The sequence below is a fragment of the Callospermophilus lateralis genome, chromosome 5 (genome assembly GCF_048772815.1).
Source record: "Callospermophilus lateralis isolate mCalLat2 chromosome 5, mCalLat2.hap1, whole genome shotgun sequence".
Classification (NCBI taxonomy): Eukaryota; Metazoa; Chordata; class Mammalia; order Rodentia; family Sciuridae; genus Callospermophilus; species Callospermophilus lateralis.
The window spans coordinates 33,958,900-33,982,025 of record NC_135309.1 but is presented as its reverse complement, the minus strand read 5'-3'; the positions used below and the strand labels follow the sequence as shown (position 1 = coordinate 33,982,025).

Genomic DNA, 23,126 nt, shown 5'->3' with positions numbered 1-23,126 from the left:
GCCTTTTAGTTGGTCTGATACCAGGTGTCATCAAGTGTGGCGTTGAGCAATCACTTTCCCTTTCTCTGAAGAGATACACGGTGCCTCTTACCGGCTTGCTGGTGCCTGAGTCAGAAATGGCACCAGGGGTAGCTAGTGAACATTTCCATTTTGTCCCCTGCAGCTGAGCTGTACCCCTATGTCAGTGAGCGGTCCAATGTGGTACGCCGGGAGGGCCAGGTACAGCGGGCAGCAACAAACACCTGTGGCGGCAAAGCTAGGACCAGCGAGGGGGTGGGGCTCAAGTAAGTAGCTGAAGAGGGATCCCAGAACCATCGGTAGGCCACCCAGGCCCAGGGATTTAGTCTTCAAAGATCCCAGAAGCCCTCAGTGAGAATTTACCTCCTTCCTCTTCCAGAAAAACACAAAGACCAAATAAATAACTTATTGCATGTTTTAGTTTCCATAGCTTGTGGGCCCCAGAGTAAAGGTATGACCAGAGTTGATTTCCATTCACACCCACCACAGGGTACACAAAGGAAGCCCCCGCTCACCACAATGTGCCCCCTTCCTCAGCCCTGCCCCTCGATTCAGAAGATGCTTTCTAAAGTGCATTCTGCAGCCTCAAGTGCTTTCAGGGGGTCGGGGTGACGGTGGAGCGTAGAAGCTTCATCAAAGAAGTTTGGAAGATGCTGGGGACTTGGTCCCCTTCTTGGAGAATTGCAATGCACTAGCATGTTTAAGTTCTTGAGAGTCCTGCAGGGTGCAGATTTGTTTAACTTGATTGAACCTAGAGCTTCCCAAGATTCTGTGCAGCGGATTCTTTTTCAGTCATGCCTATTAATGTCCAACAGACTAGTGTAACATGGACACACTATGAAAAAAGTTGCATGAAAAATTCCATGAGCATGTCATTCCAGACCTGGCCTCAGGGCCCCTAGAGAACCTGATTGGCCAAGGCTGGGAAAACAGCTCCACACTCCCCGAGCCCACTCTCTTCCCTGCTTAGCAAGGGAAAGGGAGAAACACAGACACATCTGAATTTCTAGAGTGGAATTGGATGGAGATTGTATCCAAGGGAATGAAAGAGGTGGTCGGGGAAGATGCCACCACAGAATATCTGATGGAAGATGTGGACTGACTTTTCCCACCAACTGGTTCAGGGTCTGTGGCTGGAGCTGGGGGCCTCAGGCAAGATCCTTTGGCTCTTGTGTTCTGCTTGCTCTGCCTGCTAAGGAGGGAGAACACCAGGCAAGGGAGGGGTGTGAGGAAGCACGCTAATGAACATGCTCGGTGCAGGGGCTATTATTAGTCTCTAGCTGACCTGAAGCTTCCTGAGAAAAGACTAGAATCTACCTGCTGTCATCCTGCTGAGGTCAGTCACTCCAGCCACCCCTTTACTGATGGAGGAGCTGAGGACCACATGGAAGCCTGGGGCCTTGGATCAGGGGTGGCAGAAGGAGGAGTGCAGGAAAGCCTGGAAGGGCAGGCAAAGGTAGAGGAAGGAGGAGAAAGGCTGTCATGGCTCTGATCTTCCCAGACAGACAGGCGAGGTCCCAGTCCTGACTGTGGGGTCTGCTCCCCTTCTGGTTTCCTCATCTGTAGAGGGATGAGGTTGAATCTCTGCCTGTTGAGGGTCCTCGGACCCCAGTAAAATGGCACTGAGACTGAAGGACCAGGAGGGTTGGGGATGAGCCATGTCTGCCAAAGACAGAGGAGCTCTGGCCATTGGTCCTGGGCTGACCAGAGTCTGATACCAGGAGTGAGGCTGGCCAGGGTGGCAACCTGGTCCTGCTAGCCCTCAGGGCCTTCCGAGACTCCCTTCCAGTCACTGGCTTTTTCCCCCTGATCCACAGGATGTGTCTAGCTCCCAGCCCTTAGTCGGACCTTCAGACAATCCTAGAATTGAACATTAAGTGACTCCAGTCATTTGATAGTGACTGCAATCATCTTGGAGCAGGGGTAAACTGAGGCTAAGAGAAGGCCCGGGCAGAAGTAGAACACCTGGTGAAGTTGGCAAGTCGGTGAGTTGGCAGCAAAGCTGATGAGCTGGGGCCAGAGGTTGTCTCCTCTGTCAGATGGCCAAAGTGGCACAGGCTGCCCCTGGGAAAAGCCTCAGAACTTTCCTGACATAGACAGACAGAAGGCAGAGGGGGGAAAGGCTTCTTCTTGCTTGTTACCTGGGCCAACTCAAGGAGAGGCACTACTCGGGGCCTCCAATGCCCCATGGGTGATCTTTGTGACCCAAGCCCCCCCCAGGGCACACTGGGCCTAGACCCAGGCTCCCCAACTCACTCCTACCCTTCTTCCTTCCTGGATAAAGAACTGGTAGGCTCTTGTTGTCTTCTCCAGAAAGTCTTTGGCAGGAGCTATGACCATAGGCATCATGGTGGGCCCAGACCCTGCCCCTTATGTGGCAAGGAAAGAGACCTCGGTGGGGGTAACAGAGGCCAGGGCGAAGGTAGAAGAGGCGTCAGCCCCAAAGACCCGGTACAGCAGCTCCTCCTTCTCCTGCTGCAGCTGTCGCCGCACCTGCGACTCCTTCTCCAGAGCTTCACGGGTCAGAAGCAGGTCTTCTGAGAGCTGCCTGTGGGTGCAGACAGAACCCAGGGTTGCTACCAGGAGCAGCTGCTGCAGGGACCAACCTATCCCTCTGGTAGGCCTTCCTGAGCTAGGCCACCAGCCTGCTCCAGGGCCACACCCCCCAGCCCCTGTCATTTGCAAGAGGCAATTCAATCTGTTGACCAAGTGCATAGTCCTCACAGGCAGAGAGTTCTGGTTGCTCTGAATCTCTGCTCCAGAACCTAGCCATGTGATCTTGGGTGAGTTCTTCACTCTCACTGAATTTCAGTTTCCTCATTCAATACATGGGAATAATAATAATAATAATAATAATAATAATAATAATAATAATAATAATAGGACTCAGGTCTTCGAATCATTATGAGGATTCCATGAAAGAAGATAGAAGGTATTCAACAAGGTATGTCTGACACATGATATGAGCTTTCATTTACAAAGTCCTTAGAATTGATTCATTCCACGTGGGCCTGTTCAACTCTGCATTTCCTGTTTCCCATGTTGGGTTCTCCCATACAGTCTACTCATCTAAGACAGGGACATACAGATAGTGACCAGGGCACTGGGACTTAGGTTTCTAAGCAGAGCCGGTCCATTGGGTTTCCTGACTCACATGGAAAAGGGGAGCCACTTTCCCTAGACAAGTCCCGCACCCACCTGTCAGTACATTCCCTAGGCTCTTCTGAGATCCTTCCAACTGGAGATTTTGGCAAAAGGGGTGGGGTGGAGGAGAAGATGCAGGGGGATAGCTACCTTGACACCACCACCTGATTCCGGGCTCGAACTTGGAGGTCCTCATATTCCTGTTGCAGGGTTGTGATTTTTTCCTCCAGCTTCAGATTTTTTTCTTTCTGTAACAAACCAGAACAGGCTCAGAAAGCTACCAAAAATCACATGGTCCAGTGTATACTATGACCTCCTTCTTATCGGTGGTCCCTGAAAACACTCATTCGTTCTAGACAAGATGCTACATTTCACGGAGCAATAAATTCACCAAAAATAAAGCTAAAGAGTTAACAAATGGCTCACAACTTATAATTTTTCTACAGGAAAAAAGTTAAAAACAAAGTACAGTCACTCCCATCTCACTTCTCCATCAGTTCATAGAAGAAAGGGTATTTTTTTGTTCCCGTAAAATCAGAAGGACGTGATCTATATAAACAAAATTAAGTCTGTATGTTTTATCGTAAGAATGGTTCGACAGAATTTATAGGGAACATGTGAGATGGTCTGAGGATGTATAGACATGGGGAGGTCAGGGAGACTTCCTCTGAAACAGCACTGTCTGTTTGGATTCAGCCCCAAGTTTCTTTTCCTTTTCCTTCCTTCCCCTCTACTGCCTTTCTTTCTTTCTTCCTGTGCAGAGGATTGAACCCAGTGCATGCTGGGCAAATGCTCTACCACTAAGCTGCATTCCTAACCCCTCAGCCCCAGGTTTCTGAGGCCTCTGTTCTTCCAGAAACAGAACCACCTGTGTCCTCAAGGCCCTCCGCTCTCCAGCCTTGTCCTTGTTGATCCTGGCCTCCCACATCTGCCTGACCTTTCAGCCTCTCCTCTTCCCTCAATCCCTCCCTGCCTATGACATGTGCTAGCTCCTCCTGATTAGCAGGCTGCCTGTCCCAAACCATCAACCAAGTTACAGCAACATAAACCAAGAAAAATGCAGGACCCAGATGGCAAAGAGCCCCTGCCTGGACTGGCCATAGACCAGCTGAAGATGTGAGTTGTGGGTGGCAGGTCAAGGCCGATGTGAACCAGGCTGGGTTTCCCCTGCTTGTTTTACAAAGGAAGTGCCCAGCAAACAGCAGCCTGAGGCTGCATCTCCTAGCCACAGACCACTGTTTCCATCAGGATCAGCCTCTTGTCTAGCTCATGAATCCGATCATTCTTCATCTCGATGACAAAGTGCAAGCTCTCCAGCTCCTGCTCCCAGAACTGGCTGGGACTCCCATAATCCTAGATAGGGACATAGAATGACCTCATCAGATCATCAGGTAGAGAAGGGCATGGACTACCTCCCTCCTTCCCATCCTGCCACCAGCTCACTGATTGACTTTCATAAGTCCCATCCCTCTCTTGGCCTGTGGTTATGGGTCAATATGTTTCATCTCACTTGACTCTAATAGCACCCTTTGAGGCTTGTGTAGTTCAAGTAGGTTGAGTTGCCTGTGCTAAGTGTTGGGTTTCCTATGTCTACCTGGTTCTGTCTGGATCCATAAGCTGTGTCCTTTACTGAGCCATATGCCTTTCTCTGAGCTCCTCAGTGAAAGGGGGGGGGGGGCTCTTGCTTCCAGGCCCTTGTGAAAGTGAGAATGTCAGGTCTGAGCCTTGCCCTTGAAGATGGGCTCACCTGTCCTGTTGTCCAATCCTAATCTCCCTGGAGAATCAAGAAGGAAAGGCCCCGAGGTGTATTACACCTACCTGAATGTGTTTCTTATAGTTTCGCCTCAGAATGGACTCTTCTACCCTCTTCATCTTGGCCTGAAAGACCTCCAGTTGTGAGGTCAGTCCTGCTACGGTCTCCTGGAGAAAGGAGCAGGAAGGAGGTGATCAAAGTTGGGCTCATGAAAGTGGATGTCATCAGACCCCAGAGAAAGAAAAGTTTGGGGTTCTTTGGCCTAACCTATACAATGATGCAGGTGTAACCTTCTTCAACCACTGCCTGAAACATCCCACCCCCACCTCTTGCTATATAGCCTTTTGTGGCTCCACAAACCCTTGGGACAAAGATCAGTGAGCCTGGCATTCAAAGCCCATCCAAACCAGGCTCAATTAGTTTTTCCAGCCTCATCGATCTCTGCTTTTCCTGTGGCCAAACATCATATCATTCCTTCAACCGCAAGGGACATTCTTGTCTCCAGTTTTCCCTTGCTAAGAATTTCTTCTCCCCAGACTTTGACCATTGCCTTCAGCATAGAATAGCCTCCTAATATGGCTTACAGGCTCCTATTTCCTAGCCTTCTCCTACCTCTTCAGCCTCAGCCAAACTCTATACCCCAGGCATCCTGCACTTCCTTCAGTTCCTCAGGTGTTCCACACTCTCTCCCTTTTTCTCTGTGCTTTTGAATAAATTGCTTTATTTTACGTAAGGCACACTCACTTCTTATCTTTCTTTACTGAAGAATTCTAACCTATCTTTCAGGTTCCAGCTAAGAAATCTTCCCTAAGCAGTCAGTGAGTGTTTTCTTTGAAGATTTCACAGGTCCCTGGGCATCTACCAGAGCTCTATTCAAACCGTAGCCCATTCAGTCGCCAAGATCCTCCCAACAGTCCTTGGAAAAACAGGCCAACCCTAATCACAAACTGCATCTTGAGCTAAGCATCTGGTCACCACATTAAGGGGCCTGGACACATGGAAGATAGTCACTTTGGCCCCTCATACCTGGAAGCCTTCGGTTTGGGTCCTTCCCTAACCCAACTATACACTGACATGGCCCAGCCCTTCTCACCTGAAGGGCAGCTTTGGCCTCCTGGAAGGAGTGGGTAAGGGCTTCTTTCTCCTTTTCAAATGAGGCCTGGATGACTGTGGGGAAAGAAGATCTCTATAAGCTCAGATACTTCTGACAAGTCCCTAGGGTCAGGAAGATGCAAATGATCTCCTGGGTCGCTTTGGGGCCAGAAACGGGGAATGACCCGATCCATCCTTCTACTTTCTAGGCTTACTTGAGAGCTGTGCCAGAGATATAATAGGTATTTAACAAAAGTTCATGGAAATGGAAACAAATTATATCCTAGTTCATAACTGTGAACTCCACCAGACTGTGCACGCCAACCATACCTCACTGAGGCTATGATCCAAAGATCGCATAGCAAGTTTGTCTACCTTGTACTAGGTCATGTTAAATTCAGAGCGCCAATGCTTTGTAAACAGAGTTAGCCAAATCACGAAGTCATTAAATGATCGCCTGTCAATCAAAGTACAAAGCTATGGCTCATACACTGGATTTGTGGCCTGGAAGTCTACCTGGTCCTTACTCTGCTTTTTCAAAACTGAGACCTCGAGAACATCACATCAAACATCTAAGAGTCCTGTTGCCTTAACTGTGAAATGGGTCAACAAGCCTGCCCTGCTTGTTTACAGGGCTGACTCAAGGATCATATAGAAAAGGATGGGTAAGAGCTTTCCAGGTGAGGCAAGGTTGTACAGATCTGGAATTGTTATCACTTTCAAAATCAGTACAGTTATATTTATCATCCATCTTCCCTATAAAGTTCATTTTGAAAAAATTCCAACCTGTCTCAGCTGAAAGAAGACAACAGAGAAATGGTAAATGGCCAGGAAAAAAAAAACAGAACAGAGAAGACAGGAATGGGAAGTTTAATACTTTGTCCTTTGATTGACAAGCAATAATTTAATGACTTTGTGATCTGGCTAACCTAGCTTACAAAACATTGGTCCTATGCATTTTTCATGGCCTGATATGGTACCAGGAGACAAGCTTGATGCAAGAACTTTGGATCTTGGCCTCAGTGTAGTTGGCATGCACAGTTGAATAGGGTTCACAAATATAAACCAAGGGGCCAAAGAAGATGGTAGCGACATCAAAAAGAATGTTCGATCAGTAATATGAATGTGATAGAGCTGTCAAAAATTGGTAAGACCAGTTGTATAAGAACTAATTCCTTAATTTTTTAAATTGATGGACCTAATTTGTTAAGTTGCCTATTAAGATAGGATAAAGTAAGATCAAAGAAACACATTCCATCCAGTCTGTCCAACTGTGTAGCCATAAAATCTGGACAGAATGAATGGAGCACTTATTTGCAGACTCTGAAAAATAAATGGTTGCTGGGTATGGTGAGCACACAACTGAGACACTGTATCAGCAGCTTGGGAGGCTGGGGCAGGTGGATTGCAAATTTCAGGCCAGCCTTGGCAACTTAGCAGAACCCTGTCTAAAAATAAAAAAAAATAAAAAATAAAATGGCTGGGGATGTAGCCCAGTGGTATGTGCAGCACCCCTTGGTCCAATCTCTAGTACTGTAAAAAGGGAAAAAGAAAAAAAAAAAAGCAAATGGCTATAGCCGACTAGGCCAAAGATCAGAATTTGAAGTTGAAGTACCAATGAACTGGCACATTTAAACAAAACCCAAAATCTCTTGTATTCAAATACTGAAAATGTCCAGAATACAATCCAAAATTGTTTAGCATACTAAAAAACAGAAAAATACCAACTTGTCTACAAGACATTCCACAGATGCCTATACTGAGATGATAGAAGTGTTAGAATTATTAACGGAGTCTTTAAGACAGCCCTTATAATAATGCTCCAAGAAGTAAGCATGATTACACTCTTGAAAAGAATGGAAAACAAGAAATTCTTAGGAAAAAATAGAAGATGAAGAATAAAACAAAAGAAAATTCTAGGAGTAAAAAAAATGTGATAAATGAAAGAACTCATTCTCAAAGAGGAGAATCAATAACTGAATGAAGATGATATAAAAAAGAGCCAGTGTACTTCAAGAAAGATCATTAGAAATGATCCCTTCTGATCAACACAGAGGAAAAAAAATTGGAAAAAATGAACAGAGACACAGGAACCTGTAAGATAATCCTAAAATGTCTAACATTTTATATCAACTGAGTCAAAGAAGAAGAGCATGATATGGAAAAGATTATTGAAGAAAGAAGCAATCTGGCAAAATATAGACCTTTCCAGATGAAAGCAGCTCACTGAACCCCAGAGTAAACTAAGCGAAACCCACACACAGATACAGAAATCCATACACATTTCTGAAAACCAGTGACAAAGAGTAAATCTGGAACGGAACCACAAAAAATGATACATTACTTATAGGGAACATCAGTTTGAATGAATGTGAATTTCTTATCAGAAACCTTGGAAAGTAGGGGCTGGGTTGTAGCTCAGTAGTAGAGCCCTTGCCTAGAGCCTAGCATGTACAAGGCCCTGGGTCCCAGCACTGAAACAAAACAACCCCCCCACCCTCAAACAAAAACAAAGAAACTAAAAACAAAAGCAAAAACCAAACAACAACAACAACAAAGACCTTGGAATCTATAAGGAAAAAGAAAGATTTTAGAACTGCTGAAATACAAGAACATGAAAAAATTTCACTGAATTCTATATTCAGTGAAAATATACTCCAGGAAAGAAAGTGAAATAAAGACATCCTCAGATGGAAAAACCAAAACAAAAGCTATTCATCACCAATTGACCTGCTCTAAAAGAATGACTAAAGGAAATTCTTCAAATGATATCAGAGGGAAACTTGGAACTTCAGGAATGTAGGCAGAAAAACAGAACTGGCAAATACCTGGGTCAATACAATAGACTCTCTTCTTTTGAGCCTTTAAAAATATGATTGATGATTTAAAAGCAAAAAGCGATAAGCTTTTGTGATGGAGTATTCCAGGTGTTGTAGATGTAAAGCGCAAGACAGGAACAGTGGGCCCACCTTATAAGGGTCTCACTTCTCATGGTTTCAGTTACTTGTAGTCAGCCACAGTTCAAAAATACTAAATGGAAAATTCCAGAAACAAACAACTCAGACATTTTAAGTAACTCTTATTACAGTACATTTTAATAATTGTTTTATTTTATTTATAGGTATTGTTGCTAATCTCACTGTGCCTAACTTATAAATTAAATGTTATCACAAATATGTACATAAGGAAAAAACCGTTTTTTATTTTATTTTATTTTTTTTACAGGGTTGACGCTTCCTATAGTTTCAGAAATAGCTCTCCCATGGATAAGGGGGTACTACTACAACAAAAAGGGAGAAGACAGAGGAAACTTCATGATGGTAAGTTTTCTACATACTATTTAAAGATGTAAAATATGAATTTGAAGTAGACAAGTGAATGTATTATAATCATTAGAACAATCACTTAAAAAACACACAAAGAGACAGAGTAAGAAAAGCAATAGATAAATTAAAATGGAATACTGTACTAAAAGTTGCTGAAATACTCCAAAATGAAGCAGGAGAGGAAATAGGTTAAAAGCAAAGAAAACAAACAGAAACAAGTATTAAAATGAAAGATCTAATTACAAGCTTTAAATGTTTAAACACACCAAATAAAAGAGTATATTAGAATGGATTAAAAACAAAAAAAATACAAAGTGATATGCTTATCTTAGTAAGCTTTCCACCGCTGTTACAAAATACCTGAGATAATAAACCTAAAAGAAAGAAAGGTTTACTTTGACTCATGGTTCCAGAGGTTTCAGTTCACGGTAGCTTTGCCCCAATGCCTTGTGCCTGTGGTGGCACAGCATGTCATGGTACGAGCATGTGGTAGAGGAGAATTTGGTTGGGAAGCATGGTACCAAGATGTAAAGAGGTACATGAAAAAGGGCCAGGATCCTAACATCCCCTTCCAGGGCACACCCCAATGACCTCACTTCCTTCTGGTAGGCCTAAAGTTTCCACCACCTCCCAGTAGCTCCGTGGGCTGGGAACCAACCCTTCATCACATGGGCCTTAGGAGGACACTGAAGAGCCAAACCAAGCAGAATTAAAAGAAACCCACTGGAAATATGGGTCATAGGCAGGTTAATAGAGTAGAAAAAGAAGCATTTACTAATAAAGATGTAGTAACTGTATTAATTTTAAACAAAGAACTGAAAGGTGTAATAGACAAATATACAATTATAGTTAGAGACTTCAGCATTTCTCAGTATCCAGTAGAAAACAGACAGAAAATCAGCAAGAATATATAACTAGATGCTATCATCAACTGAACAATCTATTTGATTTATTTATAAAATATTCACCCTAAACATAGCAGAATATAATTTCTTTTTAAGTACACATGACAGCTTCATAAGATAAACTATACCCTGAATCATAAAATAAACTTTAACAAATTACAAAAGTAGAAAAAATAAGAACAATGTTCTTATTCTCTGACTGTACTGGAAAAAAAAATGGAAATCAATAACACATTGAGAACCTGAAAAATCTCCAGACTTGGAAATGTACTTCTAAATATTCAATGAGCCAAAGAGGAAGTCTCAAGAAAAATTAGAAAATGTTTTGAACTTAGAAAGATAAAAATACAAAATATTGATTGTGGGATGTGGATAAATGGTACTTAAAGGAAATTTATAGTAATAAATGCATACATGAAGGAGGTTTCAAATAAATCATCTAAGCTTCTAGCTTAAGAAATCAGAAAAAGAAGGGCTAACTAAACATTAGCAGAAAGAAATAAAAACAGAAATCAATGAGATTGAAAATGGACAAAGAGGGGGAAAAAAATCAATGAAGCCAAAAGAGTTTCTTTGAAAGACTGCAAAGGAAAAAGAACACAAATTATGAACATTGGGAAAGAAGAGGGGACATCACTACAGATACAACAGACATTTGGAATGATGTTAAGGGAATACTGTGGGCAATTTAATGCACATAAATTTGACAACTTGGATGAAATATACCAATTCCTCTAAGACTACAAACTACTAAAAACTCACCCAAGGTGAAATATATAACCTGGACATCCCTGAAATCATTAAAAGAACTGAATTTGTAGTTAAGTGCATTCTGGAAAAGAAATGTTCAAGCACTGGCAAATTCTACCAAACGTTTTAAAATGACATAACATTGGGGCTGGGGATGTGGCTCAAGCGGTACTGCTCGCCTGCTATGTGTGGGGCGCTGGGTTTGATCCTCGGCACCACATAAAAATAAAGATGTTGTGTCCACCGAAAACTAAAAAAAAATTAAATATTAAAAAATTTCTCTTTCTCTTTAAAAAAATGAAATAACACAAATTGCATCTTTTTTTAAACACAAATTCTATCGAATTTCTTCTAGAAACAGAAGACAAGGGAGTATTTCCCAACTCATTCCATGAGGCAAGCTTTATCCTGATACCAAAACCAGACAGACAAAATAAGAAACTACACACAAATCTGTCTCATGAATATAGCAGACATCATTAATAAAACATTAGCAAATTGAATTCAGCAATATGAAAGTGGGATTTATGCAAGACTGATTAAATATCTGAAAATCAATTCAATCACTATATGCTAATATGGTCTAAAGAAGAAAAAGCACAGGATCTTATAGGTCATAGATCTATGTAAGACCCTAAAACTTTTGGAAGGAACATAGAAAAAAAATCTTTTAACCTGGATTTTAGCAGAGTTCACAGACATGACATCAAAAGTATAATAAAGAAAAAATAATAAAAAAAGAACTTTAACAAAATTGAAAGCTGTGCTTTTTGAAAGACGTTATTGAGAGAATAACAATGCTCCCTACAGAGTAGGGGAAAATATTTGCAAATACAAAGAACTTGCATTCAAAATATAAGGAGGTCTCTCAGAATTCAACAGTAAGAACCAAAAAATTTAACAACATGGGAAAAAGACATGGGCAGACATCTGACCAAAGAGGACATGCAGACAGCAAAATTATTATTAAAATGCAAATTAAGGCCATGATGAGATGTCACTGCACTAACATTACAACAGCTTAAATAAAAGCTGGTGACAACAACACAGGCTGGCAAGAAGGAACAGTGCACCTGATCCTTCACTGGTGGGCAGTGTCAACTGGTGGCCACTCTGGAAACCAGCTCAGCCATTTCTTGTAAAGCTGCAGACATTTACTATATGAACTACCAATCCCATTCCTATGTATTTACCCCAGAGAAATGGATACTGACATCTACACAATGACCTGGACATGAAAGTTTAGAAGAGCTCTATTCCTAATCACCTCAGGCTGCACAACCCAAGTGTCCTGCAACGGGAAGGTGTGAAGGGTGGACCACAACTCAGCAAAGAAAAAGAAAGAATCATTGCAATGCACAGCAACTGGAGTGAGCCTCAGGGGCATCGTGATGGGCAAAAGAAACCAATGAAAACAGTCATATAGTATTATTTCATTTATACAATAGCTCTCCAAAGACAAAGCTCTAATGATGGAGAACAGCTCAGTGCTGACAGGGTTTGGGTTGGGGAGGATGTGAATATGAAAGGGTAGTCCCAGAGAGCTTGGGGGCAGGGTAATAGAACTGTTTTATATCCTAATTGTGATGATGGTTTCATGAATCATTATGTGCATTAGAATTTATGGAACTGTACACCAAAAAAGGTCAAATTTCTTGTATGATAATTACAAAAATAAAAACAAAAATAGGAAAAAAAGAATCATTGAATGTAGAAAATCACTAGTCTCTGCCTCCCCCCAAATAAATGAATTCCCACATATCTTCCCCAAGCCATGCTTTTATTTATTCACTTAATATACACTTATGTGGAGGCTGGGGATGTGGCTCAAGTGGTAGCGCGCTCGCCTCGCATGCGTGTGGCCCAGGTTCGATTCTCAGCACCACGTACAAAGATGTTGTGTCCGCCAATAACTAAAAAATAAATATTAAAAAAAAATATATACACTTATGTAGCACTTAATATGTGCCAAATCATTTAAAAATAATGATTAGGGGCTGGGATTGTGGCTCAGCGGTAGAGCACTCTCCTAGTATGGGTGGAACCTGGGTACGATCCTCAGCACCACATAAAAATAAAGGCATTGTGTTGTGTCCATCTACATCTAAAAAAATAAATATTAAAAAAAATAAAAATAACTTTTAATGAATTCTGACTGATGGGAAGAATGTAAGACAGGAAACCCTTTTCCTCTGAGTTTTGGAGTGGGCTATTTTTTTTGGGGGGGGGGGTACCAGAGATTGAACTCAGGGGTGCTTAATCACTGAGCCCCATCCCCAGCCCTTTTGTATATTTTATCTACAGACAGGGTCTCACAGAGTTGATTAGGTCCTTGCTAAGTTGCTGAGGCTGGTTTTGAACTCATAATCCTCTAGCCTCAGCCTCCTGAGTTGCTGGGATTATAGGTGTGTGCCATATGCTCAGCTAGGCAAATTTTTATTCCACAGATTTATAGTCATAAAACTAATATCAAAGCAATGTTTGGAGAACAAGTTTCTCCCATAAAACCTTATAAGGCAGAGAAAGTAAATTTTAGGGAGTAATGGAACTGAGATTCAAGGAAGCTGAGTGACAATCCCAGTTTATTTCACGCCGTGTTAGTACTGAAACAAAATGCTTTGAATTCCCAAGAAAGGGCTTCAATCCCATTTTGAGATGTTTTGCGCTAATGTTGCAATATATTTCAAAATTCTTAAAATTGTTCCAACCTCTGTTCTAGTTACTTGATTTTGGGGAAATCTAAGGATTTAATGTGAAATGAAGGCATGTCTTTATGTAAAAGATATTTAGAGCAGTATTATTTATAATAGCTAAAATTTAGATGTCCAGACTAACAGGAAATAAGCAAAACCATGAGTGCTATGGGCTAATCTTTTTTTTTTTAATTTTTAAATTTGTTTTAAGTAGTTATACATGAGAGTAGAATGCATTTATGTACTTTGATATATCATAAATATATGGTTATAATTTCATTTTTCTGAGTGTACATGTTATAGAATCATATTGGTCATGTAGTCACATATAAACATACAGTAATAATGTCTGTTTCATTCTACTATCTTTCCTATTCCCACATCCCCTCCCCTCCCCTCCCATCACTTCTCTCTATCTAATCTAAGGTAGCGCTACTCTTTCCTAGTGCCCACCGCCTTATTGTGAACTAGCATCTGCATATTAGAGAAAACATTCATCCTTTGGTTTTGTGAGATTGGCTTATTTTACTTAGCATGGTATTCTCCAATTCTAACCATTTACTGGCAAGTGCCATAATTTCACTCTTCTTTAAAGCTGAGTAATATTCCATTGAGTATATATACCACATTTTTTTTTATCCATTCATCTATTGAAGGACACCTAGGTTGGTTTGATAGTCTAGCTATTGTGAATTGAGCTGCTATAAACATTGATGTGGCTATGTCACTACAGTATACTGATTCTTTGGGTATAAACTAAGGAGTGGGATAGCTGGGTCAAATGGTGGTTCCATTCCAAGTTTTCTGAGGAATCTCCATACTGCTTTCCATAGTTGTTGCACTAATTTGCAGTCCAACTAGCAATGTATGAGTGTATTTTTTCCCCCACATCCTCGCCAACATTTATTGTTGTCTGTGTTCTTGATGATTGTCATTCTGACAGGAGTGAGATGAAATCTTAGAGTAGTTTTGATTTGTATTTCTCTAATTGCTAGAGATGTTGAACACTTTTTCATATATTTATTGATCAATTGTATTTCTTCTTCTGTGAAGTGTCTATTCAGTTCCTTAGCCCATTTATTGACTGGGTTATTTGTTTTTTTGGTGTTAACTTTTTTGAGTTCTTTATATATTCTAGAGACCAATGCTTTATCAGAGGTGCAGGTGGTAAAGATTTTCTCCCCATCCGTAGGCTCTCTCCTCCTGTTATTGTTTCCTTTGCTGAGAAGAAGCTTTGTAAACATTTCAGTAGCAGCATGCTTGGAAACATATTTGATACAATGTTAAATGAAAAGAGCATGATGTAAAATTTACATATAAAATAACAATAATGGTGTTTTTAAGAAGATACATAATTCTAGTCAGGCATGGTGGCTTGCAGACCTGTAATGCCAGTTACTTAGGAGGCTCAGTAAGGAGGATCATGTGTTTGAGGCCAATCTGGGTCTCAGGAAAAAAGTGTTTGTGTGTGTGTGTGTGTGTGTGTTTCCAGACATTTTTCAACTGCTAGAAGAAAACATAGGAGAAACATTCTAACACATGGATGCAGGCAACAACTTTCTCAAAAGGACTCCTACAAGCTTAGAAAGTAATACATAGGATGGCATCAGATGAAAAAGCTTAACACTGTGAAGACAGAGCCTACAGAATGGGAGAACAATCTTTGCTAGGTACTGTCCCAACAGAGGATTAATATCCAGAATATATAAAGAACTCAAATACTTCCAAACCAAAGAACAAATAACCATTTCAATAAATGAGTAAATGAACTAAAGAGACACTTCTCAAAAAAAAAAAAAAAAAAAAAAAAAAAAAAAAAAAAAAGAAAAGAAAAAGAAAGAAAAATAAAAGAAAGAAAGAAATACAAATGGCCAACAAATATATGGTAAAAAAAAGTTCAACATCTTTAGCCACCAGGGAAATGCACATCAAAACCATGTTGAGATTCCATCTCATTCTAGTCAGAACGACAATCATCAAGAATACAAATAACAGTATATGCTGGTGAGAATGCAGGCAAAAGGAGCTCTGATACGCCGTTGGTGTACATGTAAATTAGTACAGCCAACATGGAAATCAGTATGGAGGCTCCTCAGAAAACTAAAAATGCAACTGCCATATAATTCAGATAAAACACTCCTCAGTATTTATTCAAAAGAACTCAAATCAGTGTACTTTTATGGAATTGGCCTGGGTATCAGTCAACAGATCAATAGATAAACAAAATGTTTATATAGCCAGGTGTAGTGGCACATGCCTGTCTTCCTAGGGACTCTGGAAGCAGGGGGATTGCAAGTTCAAGGCCAGCCTCAGTGACCCTGTCTCAAAATTAAAAGATAAAAAGGGCTGGAGAAATAGCTCTGCGGTAGTGCAGTGGTATTGGGTTCAATTCCCAAATGTACATATAAAAAATAGAGTTTTAGTCAGTCATAAAGAAGGACTTGAAATCATGTCATTTGTAGGAAAATGGATGGGACTAGAGAATATCATGTTAAGTAAAATAAGTCAGAATCAGAAAGACAAGTGTTGTATATTTTCTCTCACATGTGAAAGCTGGAGGGAAAGAAAGAAAAAAGAAGTTATCTCATGAAAATAGAAGGGAGACTATTAAGGCAGAGAAAGGGGATTCGGGAGGGAGAAGGGAAGGAAAGGGGAGGGACTGAGGAAGGAGACTGAACAAATTATGTTATATATATACAAATACGCCACAATGAAACCCACTATTCTAGGTAATTAATATGCACCAATAAAAAACTTTTTTGACCTTAATACCATCAAATGTGGAGCCCTCAGTCAATAAATTTGTCAAAAAATTGGGACCCTTCTTTCTCAAAAGAAGAAAAGGACAGCTAATTCTGGGGAAATATTATGCAAATACTGATGATGAAAATAAAAAAAAATCAGTATGGCATTTTCAAGGTCAATTTTAATATTGTCAAAATATCGATAGCTGTTTCCAAAGAAGACACACAAACTGCCAACAAGCACATGAAAAGATGATCAATGAAATTGCCCTCTGGGAAATGCAAATCAAAACCACAATGAGATACCACTTCAGACAGGCTAGGATGGCAATAATAATGGAAAATTCCAAGAAGATATATGAATGGCCAACAAGCACATGAAAAGATGCCCAACAAAATTAGTCATTATGGAAATGCCAATCAAAGCCACAATGAGATACCACTTCACATTCATCAGGGTGTCAGCAATGGAAAATAACAAATGTTGGGAAGGATACAGAACAATTGAAACCCACTCCTTGCTGGTGGGAACAAAAAGTAGTATAGCCATTGTGGAAAACAGTTTGGTGGTTTCTCAAAAAGTTCAGTGTAGAAAAACCATATGACCCAGCAATTCTGTTTCTGGGTGTACACCCAGGGGATCTGAGAATAGCCGTTCAAGCAGGTGCTTGCACTAGGGCACTATTTATAGTGATTGGAGGGTGGAGGCAGCCCAGATGTCCCTCAACTGATGAATGGATGAACAAAGTATGGTGTGTCCTTTCAATGGAGTAAGATTCAGCTCTGAAAAGGAATGGGGAGAGATGCTTGCTGCAACATGGATGAGCCTTGGAAACTCCATGCTGAGCGAAAGAAGCCAGATGTGAGAGGCTACAAGTTGCACAATTCCATTTTATGAGTGCCCAGAATGGACCAGGCCATGGAGACAGAAGACAATTGCTTGCCAGAGGCTGGCAGGAGAATAAGCCGTAATGGGCTTGTGGGTGTGGGGTTCCCTTCTAAGGTGACAAGAATGTTCTGGAACTAGATAGCATGATGCTTGCATAGCATTCAGTAATGGTAAATCTTATGTTTATTTTACCAACATCACACACACAAAAACACACACACACACACTTTGCCTCTCCAATTCTACTAGGGGTTTACAAAGATTTTACAAAATGAGGTTCACTGTGCAAGTATCATTACTATTACAAACAATAGCAAAAATTTGGAAATTACCTGAATATTATAAAGGGAATCAATTAAGTGAATAGGGAATTAATTGGAAGAGTTTGACGACAGGATGCTAATGCAATTTAAAGAAAAAAACATATATACTAGTCTGTGTATATATGTATATTCTATACAAAATTATACAGCAAAATAAATGAAAGAGATCTGTGTCAAAGAGATAACAACAGCTAGCTCTGGAAAAAAAATCAAATTTTTAATTTTTTAGTGATAAAATAATAAGTGCTCATAAGTACTTACCAAGTATCTTGCACTGATTTAAATTCTGTGTCTATCATTAAACCAATTAATTCTCACAAAGACCTTGTGAGGAAGGTGAAGTACTTTTTTTTCAAGGTTACACAGGTGGTAAGTGGTAGAGCTGGCTGGGATTCAAACCCAGCACCCTGGTTCTGGAGAAAAAGATCTTAATCTCTATGTTCTAAGACCTTTACATTTAATTCATAGATTCTAAATATTCTGTGATGATCACATTTAGTTATATAAGAAGAGTTATTTATAAAAAATACTCAAACTAACCATAAATTGTAAGAAATGTCATCAGTGTGGAAATGTAACATGGATGTTTTAAAAACCTCCTATTTGCCTAGGTTTTTAAAATTTCCTTTAATGAATATGCATTACTTTTAAAATGGAAAGGAAAAAAAAAAAACACTCTCAAATAAGGCAAAGTAAAGCATAAAGCATAATGCCAGACTTTAAAAGTCACGCCCCAAAGGAAAACTCCATTATCTCTTTAGGGCCAAGAACCCCATAAACCCCAGCTTTGCCACAACCTAACTGCTTGTTAGGTGGGAGCAGAGGGGGGCCAGTGCGTGGCCCCAGGTGAAGGCAGTGGGCGTGGCCACGACCACGCGTTGCCTCCCCGCCACCTCCCCACTGGACCGTCTCCATCCTCACCTTGCAAGGCCTCCTCGTGTTTTCCTTCCAGGACTCTTCGCTGCTCTTCCAGCCTCTCCTGAAGCTCTAATGTCCGCTCCTTCTCCACCTGGGGACAGAGGGTCCCGGGCAGGAGTGAGACCCAGCGGGTTCACACTGCATCTCTGAGCTGCTCACAGCCTGCAGCTGTATGGAGCTGGTGATCAGAGCCCCACTCCCTCCTTGGAAAGATGGGAAAAGACGGCCAGAGAGGGCAGAAGACTTCCAGGACTGGAAGACAGGGCAGATTTTGCCCTCTTTAGGGCTGAGAAAGTATTCCCAGAGAATTATCTAGGTGGCAAAACGGACCTGGAAGGCTTCTAATCCTGATCCTCACTCCTGTTTCCTCGGCTTGGGTATAGTGAAGGGAGGGCTCCTTCACTCTCCAGCCCACATACTCTGACCATGGGTAGGTCAAGTCACCTCTACCTTCTGCCATCAGGTCCCAGACCTGGGGTTACACCGGACCAGTCTGCTCCTGAGCCCAGGCAGCCCCTCAGAGATCTGAGCACAATAGCCATGTTCTCAACGCTTCCCTTCTCCAGGCTTTGGACACTCTGGGCCATTCTCACTGTCCTGTCCTTGAGATGTTCTCCAGTTTATCTTTTGTAAGGGCACAGCAGATGGCCACACCCTGAGGCAAGGCCTAGCTGAAAGGGGCTTCCAGTCCCAGCCTTGCCGCAGTTCCCCTGTGCCTTGGGACCAGATCCTTTTCCCCTCAGGCATTAACTAGCTCACTGTCTGTAGCATGAGGAGACCCAACTTGATGTTCCTTAGGGACACTTACTAATCTCGTGGTTAAGGATGTTACTCTACCAAAACAAACCAAAGACCCACAGACATGTAAGTGAATCCACTTTCATAAACCAAGTGCTCACTGCACCCAAACTAGGGAGCACCTGCAGGACAGGCTCCAGACTTGGATCCCCCTATACCTCTCCTACTGCCTGAGGCAGTCCCCTTCCTGCACAGAGGTCATCCCCAGTGAGTCTGCTGGATGAATGTGGAGCCCAGAGGGAAATTTCTTAGAAACAAATCATCTTACAATTTAATGGAGCAATTAGTCCATAAATGTAGGACCATTTTTAAAAAGAGACTAAGTTTCAGAATTTGGAAGATTTGTATATACATGGCATGTTTTCTATGTATAATTAAAGATAACCAGTAGAGAGATTTAGAGAAAACTTTGTACACTCCATCCCAAGATCTTTCTCTACCTCTCCCCACTGGGGAGGAAACTAAGGCAGAGAGAGGGGAAGGGTTAGTGGCCCAGATGGAAACCAGAAAGGGGAAGTCCTGGGCTGTGTTTGCATTGAGTTATCACAACTCTTCAGTCTTTTTTTAATCTGAATTGTTCCTCAGTCTTTCCTCATTTTTTGTGACCTTAACATCCGACTATTATAGGCCTGTAATTATTTAGGAAATCCTTCAAGTTTCATTTCCAATTTTTTTTTCTTGTGGTACCAGAGATTGAACCCAGGTCCACCCCCAGCCCTTTATATTTTTTTATTTTGAGGTAGGTTCTCACTAAGTTATGGAGGCTGGTCTTGAATTTGTGTCCTCCTGTCTCAGCCTCCTGATTATGAGTGTGTGGCACTGTGCTTGGCCTGGCATCATTTTTTTAAAAAAAATATTTTTAGTTGTAGATGGACACAATACCTTTATTTATTTATTTTTATATGGTGCTGAGGATTGAACCCAGTGCCTCACATGTGCTATGCAAGTGCTCTACCACTGTGCTACAACCTCAGCCCTTCAAATAATTTTTAAAGTCTGATGCCCAGACTTGGTTAAGTGTTTCTATTATGTACATTCATAATCCTCTAAACTTTTCATAGCAGTTATAATTGGAGTAAAATGATTCTGGGGAGTTGTGTTTAGTATCTGACTTTTGGTCTCAGTCCGAGAAGAAATTACGCTGCCATAACAAACCAGGGTGAAGTCATAACTGATGAAAAGAAAAGGTTGACTTCTCACATGTCTCTGTCCATGTTGGGTGGTCCAGAGCTCTGCTATCCAGGGATCAGCATCAAAGAATCAGGTCCATGGAGAGCCACAATTTCAAACAATGCCAGTCCCTCCCACTAGTCAAACAGAAAGACCTCAAGGGTTTTGAACCCAGAGTTAAATGCTCAGCCTGGTTTATCCTTTCACAACTCATTGACTAGAGCTAGTTCAGTGACTCTGTCCATGAGGCGGTTCTAGAGGGGCAAATAATCCAGCAGCACCAATGACTTTGACTCATCAAATTAATGGTCAGCTTCGTGAATGCAGCTGCCTGCTCTGACTGCCGTAGCCAATGTGCCTGCCATGTAGTGGCTGAAATAAACATGTATTCAGCCGATCGAGGACTCCCTTCTTGGCAAAGAGTACAGGACACTTATAATGATAAATGCCAAAAGTAGGCCTGGGATTTAGAGCAGGAAAGAGTGGGGCTGGGGTTCCTGGGACTTACCTGTTCTGCCCATTTCTTCTTTTCCTCTTCGTGTTGCTGGAGAATTCTGGTAATGTCTTTCTGATGCTGCTTAGCCTCCTCAGATAAACATGGCTGGACAGCAGTGGCTGTAGCTGAAGAAAAAAAAAATCCACACAAAGTAGAGAGAGTCAGGACCAGCAGGGCGGGTGTGGAAAGCTGGGGCAAAATGATGAGAACCAGAGTTTCCACCTCAAGAGTGGAGTCACAGCAGCCCCTCAAGATGCCTGGCTTTGGAGACCCTCCTTCAAAGCAGCAGCCAGTGGTCATCTGCCCCATAATAATGACAGCTCACAGGACAGTTTGGCCCATAGAGGTGTTCCATTTGCTCCAACTAACACCTAAAGTAGAAAATCAGTAGTTGCCAAGATTTAATAAGTGGGAAGCTTTTTCTTATAATACTGGTCTCCAGTTTTCTCTGAACAATCCAAAGAACTGACGATGCATGGCTTCATGTCCGTCGGGGGCTGGAGCTGAGGTTAGCTGTCCTTTCCTTTGGCTAGCTTGTGGCTCTGCAGCCTGCCCTGTTCTTCAGCTTTCCCTACTTAGGATGAATGTAAGGGGCTACCTTGTCATTCAGTTTACCTGTTGGGGGTTGTGAGCATCTTAGTGTGTGACCCTCCCCTTTGGCATCTCCCCAGTTGGACCAGTTTTGAGCAGGAAGGAGGTATAACCAGGAAGCCTACCCTTGCTCAGGGAAACTCCTAAACAGGTGCTGCCAATGCCACTTGGAGTCCAACAGGCTGGCCACGACCTAAGGCAGAGCCCACCCACCTGCCTCAGCTACCCAATACACGAAATCAGGATAACAATGGTAACAATAAGATCGTTAAGTCATAAAACAATGGCTACCCAAATAATAAAAGCAGGTAAGGAGTCCCAAGAGCTGACCAAACCCAGCCTGTCCCAAGCATCTCACAGGTACGACTCACTTAATTCTCATGACAACCAATGTAGTGGATACAATTATTGTCCCCACTTTACACAGTGGAGACTGAGACATATGGAAATCATGCAGCTTGCCCAATACCAGCCAGTTCACATTCAGGGAAGCAGGGGTCCAAACCTGCAAAATCTGATTGCACCACAAATGCTTCTACTACAACCACATTGTGCCTGCTGGTACACACAAAAATGTAATGCCAGGCCCTTTGGAGGTGCTCAATGAATGCTATTTATTGTTCATTAGATGTTTTCCCTAAATGCCCACCAGTGCTCATGACAAGCATTTGAAGTTGTCAGTGTTAACATTATTAGCACTGCTTTTTTTGTTTTTGGGTACCAGGGATTGAACTCAGGGGGAACCGACCACTGAGCCACATGCCCAGCTCTATTTTTGTATTTTATTTAGGGATAGGGGTCTCACTGAGTTGCTCAGTGCCTTGCAGTTGCTGAGGCTGGCTTTGAACTCACGATCTTCCTCAGCCTCCGGAGCTGCTGGAATTATAGGTGTGTGACACTGTGCCTGGCAGCACCGTTTTTTTTGAGAACTTCATAGGCAGGGTCTGGCAAAGCGCAGGTCTAGAAATGTGAGGACCAGGGGGAAGCCAATGCTGTGGTCACATCCAATAGGGCAGAAGGAGGAGTTGGTGACCCACAGACCTGAGCCGCAAGGACCATGAGCAGACAGACAGGGGTTAGCTGAAATTTATGGTCAAGGTCAAACAGTCCAGACTCCCTCGAAACATCTGGCTCAAATGTTGGTCCATGAGCTCAATCTTAGGCCCCAGCTGGAGAGAAACTTAGTTTAAAAAAATATTCTTACTAAAAACTAAAGATTCTTCAGCTCCAAGCCCCAAGATTCTGATTCATTTATGGGGAGTGCACAAATCTCTATCTTTGATGTTCTCCAGCCTATTTTTTATAGAGTCAGATCATAGAACCTCTGAAGTCTGGTCCAATGGTGTATCTGGTACTCAAACTTCATCCACAGTATCACCAACAACCTCCACGCTGTAATTTAACACCTCAGAGACAGAGGAGCTCATCGGATTACCAGGTAGCTCTGAGGGTTTTAAACCAACAACCACACAAACAATTCTTTGACACTGGGCTGATTTTGTTGTGCGTGATGTTA

General features: G+C 42.0%; 1 protein-coding gene across 2 annotated transcripts in view; it reads right to left on the bottom strand.

Moving 5' to 3' along the window:
• Positions 1-419: 419 nt before the first annotated feature.
• Positions 420-23,126, bottom strand: part of Ccdc69 (coiled-coil domain containing 69) — a 42,985-nt gene continuing 20,278 nt past the window's right edge. For both annotated transcript variants that reach the window (XM_076856421.2, XM_076856420.2), the window contains 7 exons: positions 21,032-21,144; positions 18,559-18,646; positions 6,009-6,082; positions 4,981-5,082; positions 4,396-4,515; positions 3,313-3,410; positions 420-2,566 (listed from right to left, as the gene is read on the bottom strand). In XM_076856421.2, the coding sequence (XP_076712536.1) occupies positions 2,389-2,566; positions 3,313-3,410; positions 4,396-4,515; positions 4,981-5,082; positions 6,009-6,082; positions 18,559-18,646; positions 21,032-21,144 (773 nt within the window). In that variant the 3' untranslated portion in view covers positions 420-2,388. The remainder of the gene's footprint in view (positions 2,567-3,312; positions 3,411-4,395; positions 4,516-4,980; positions 5,083-6,008; positions 6,083-18,558; positions 18,647-21,031; positions 21,145-23,126) is intronic.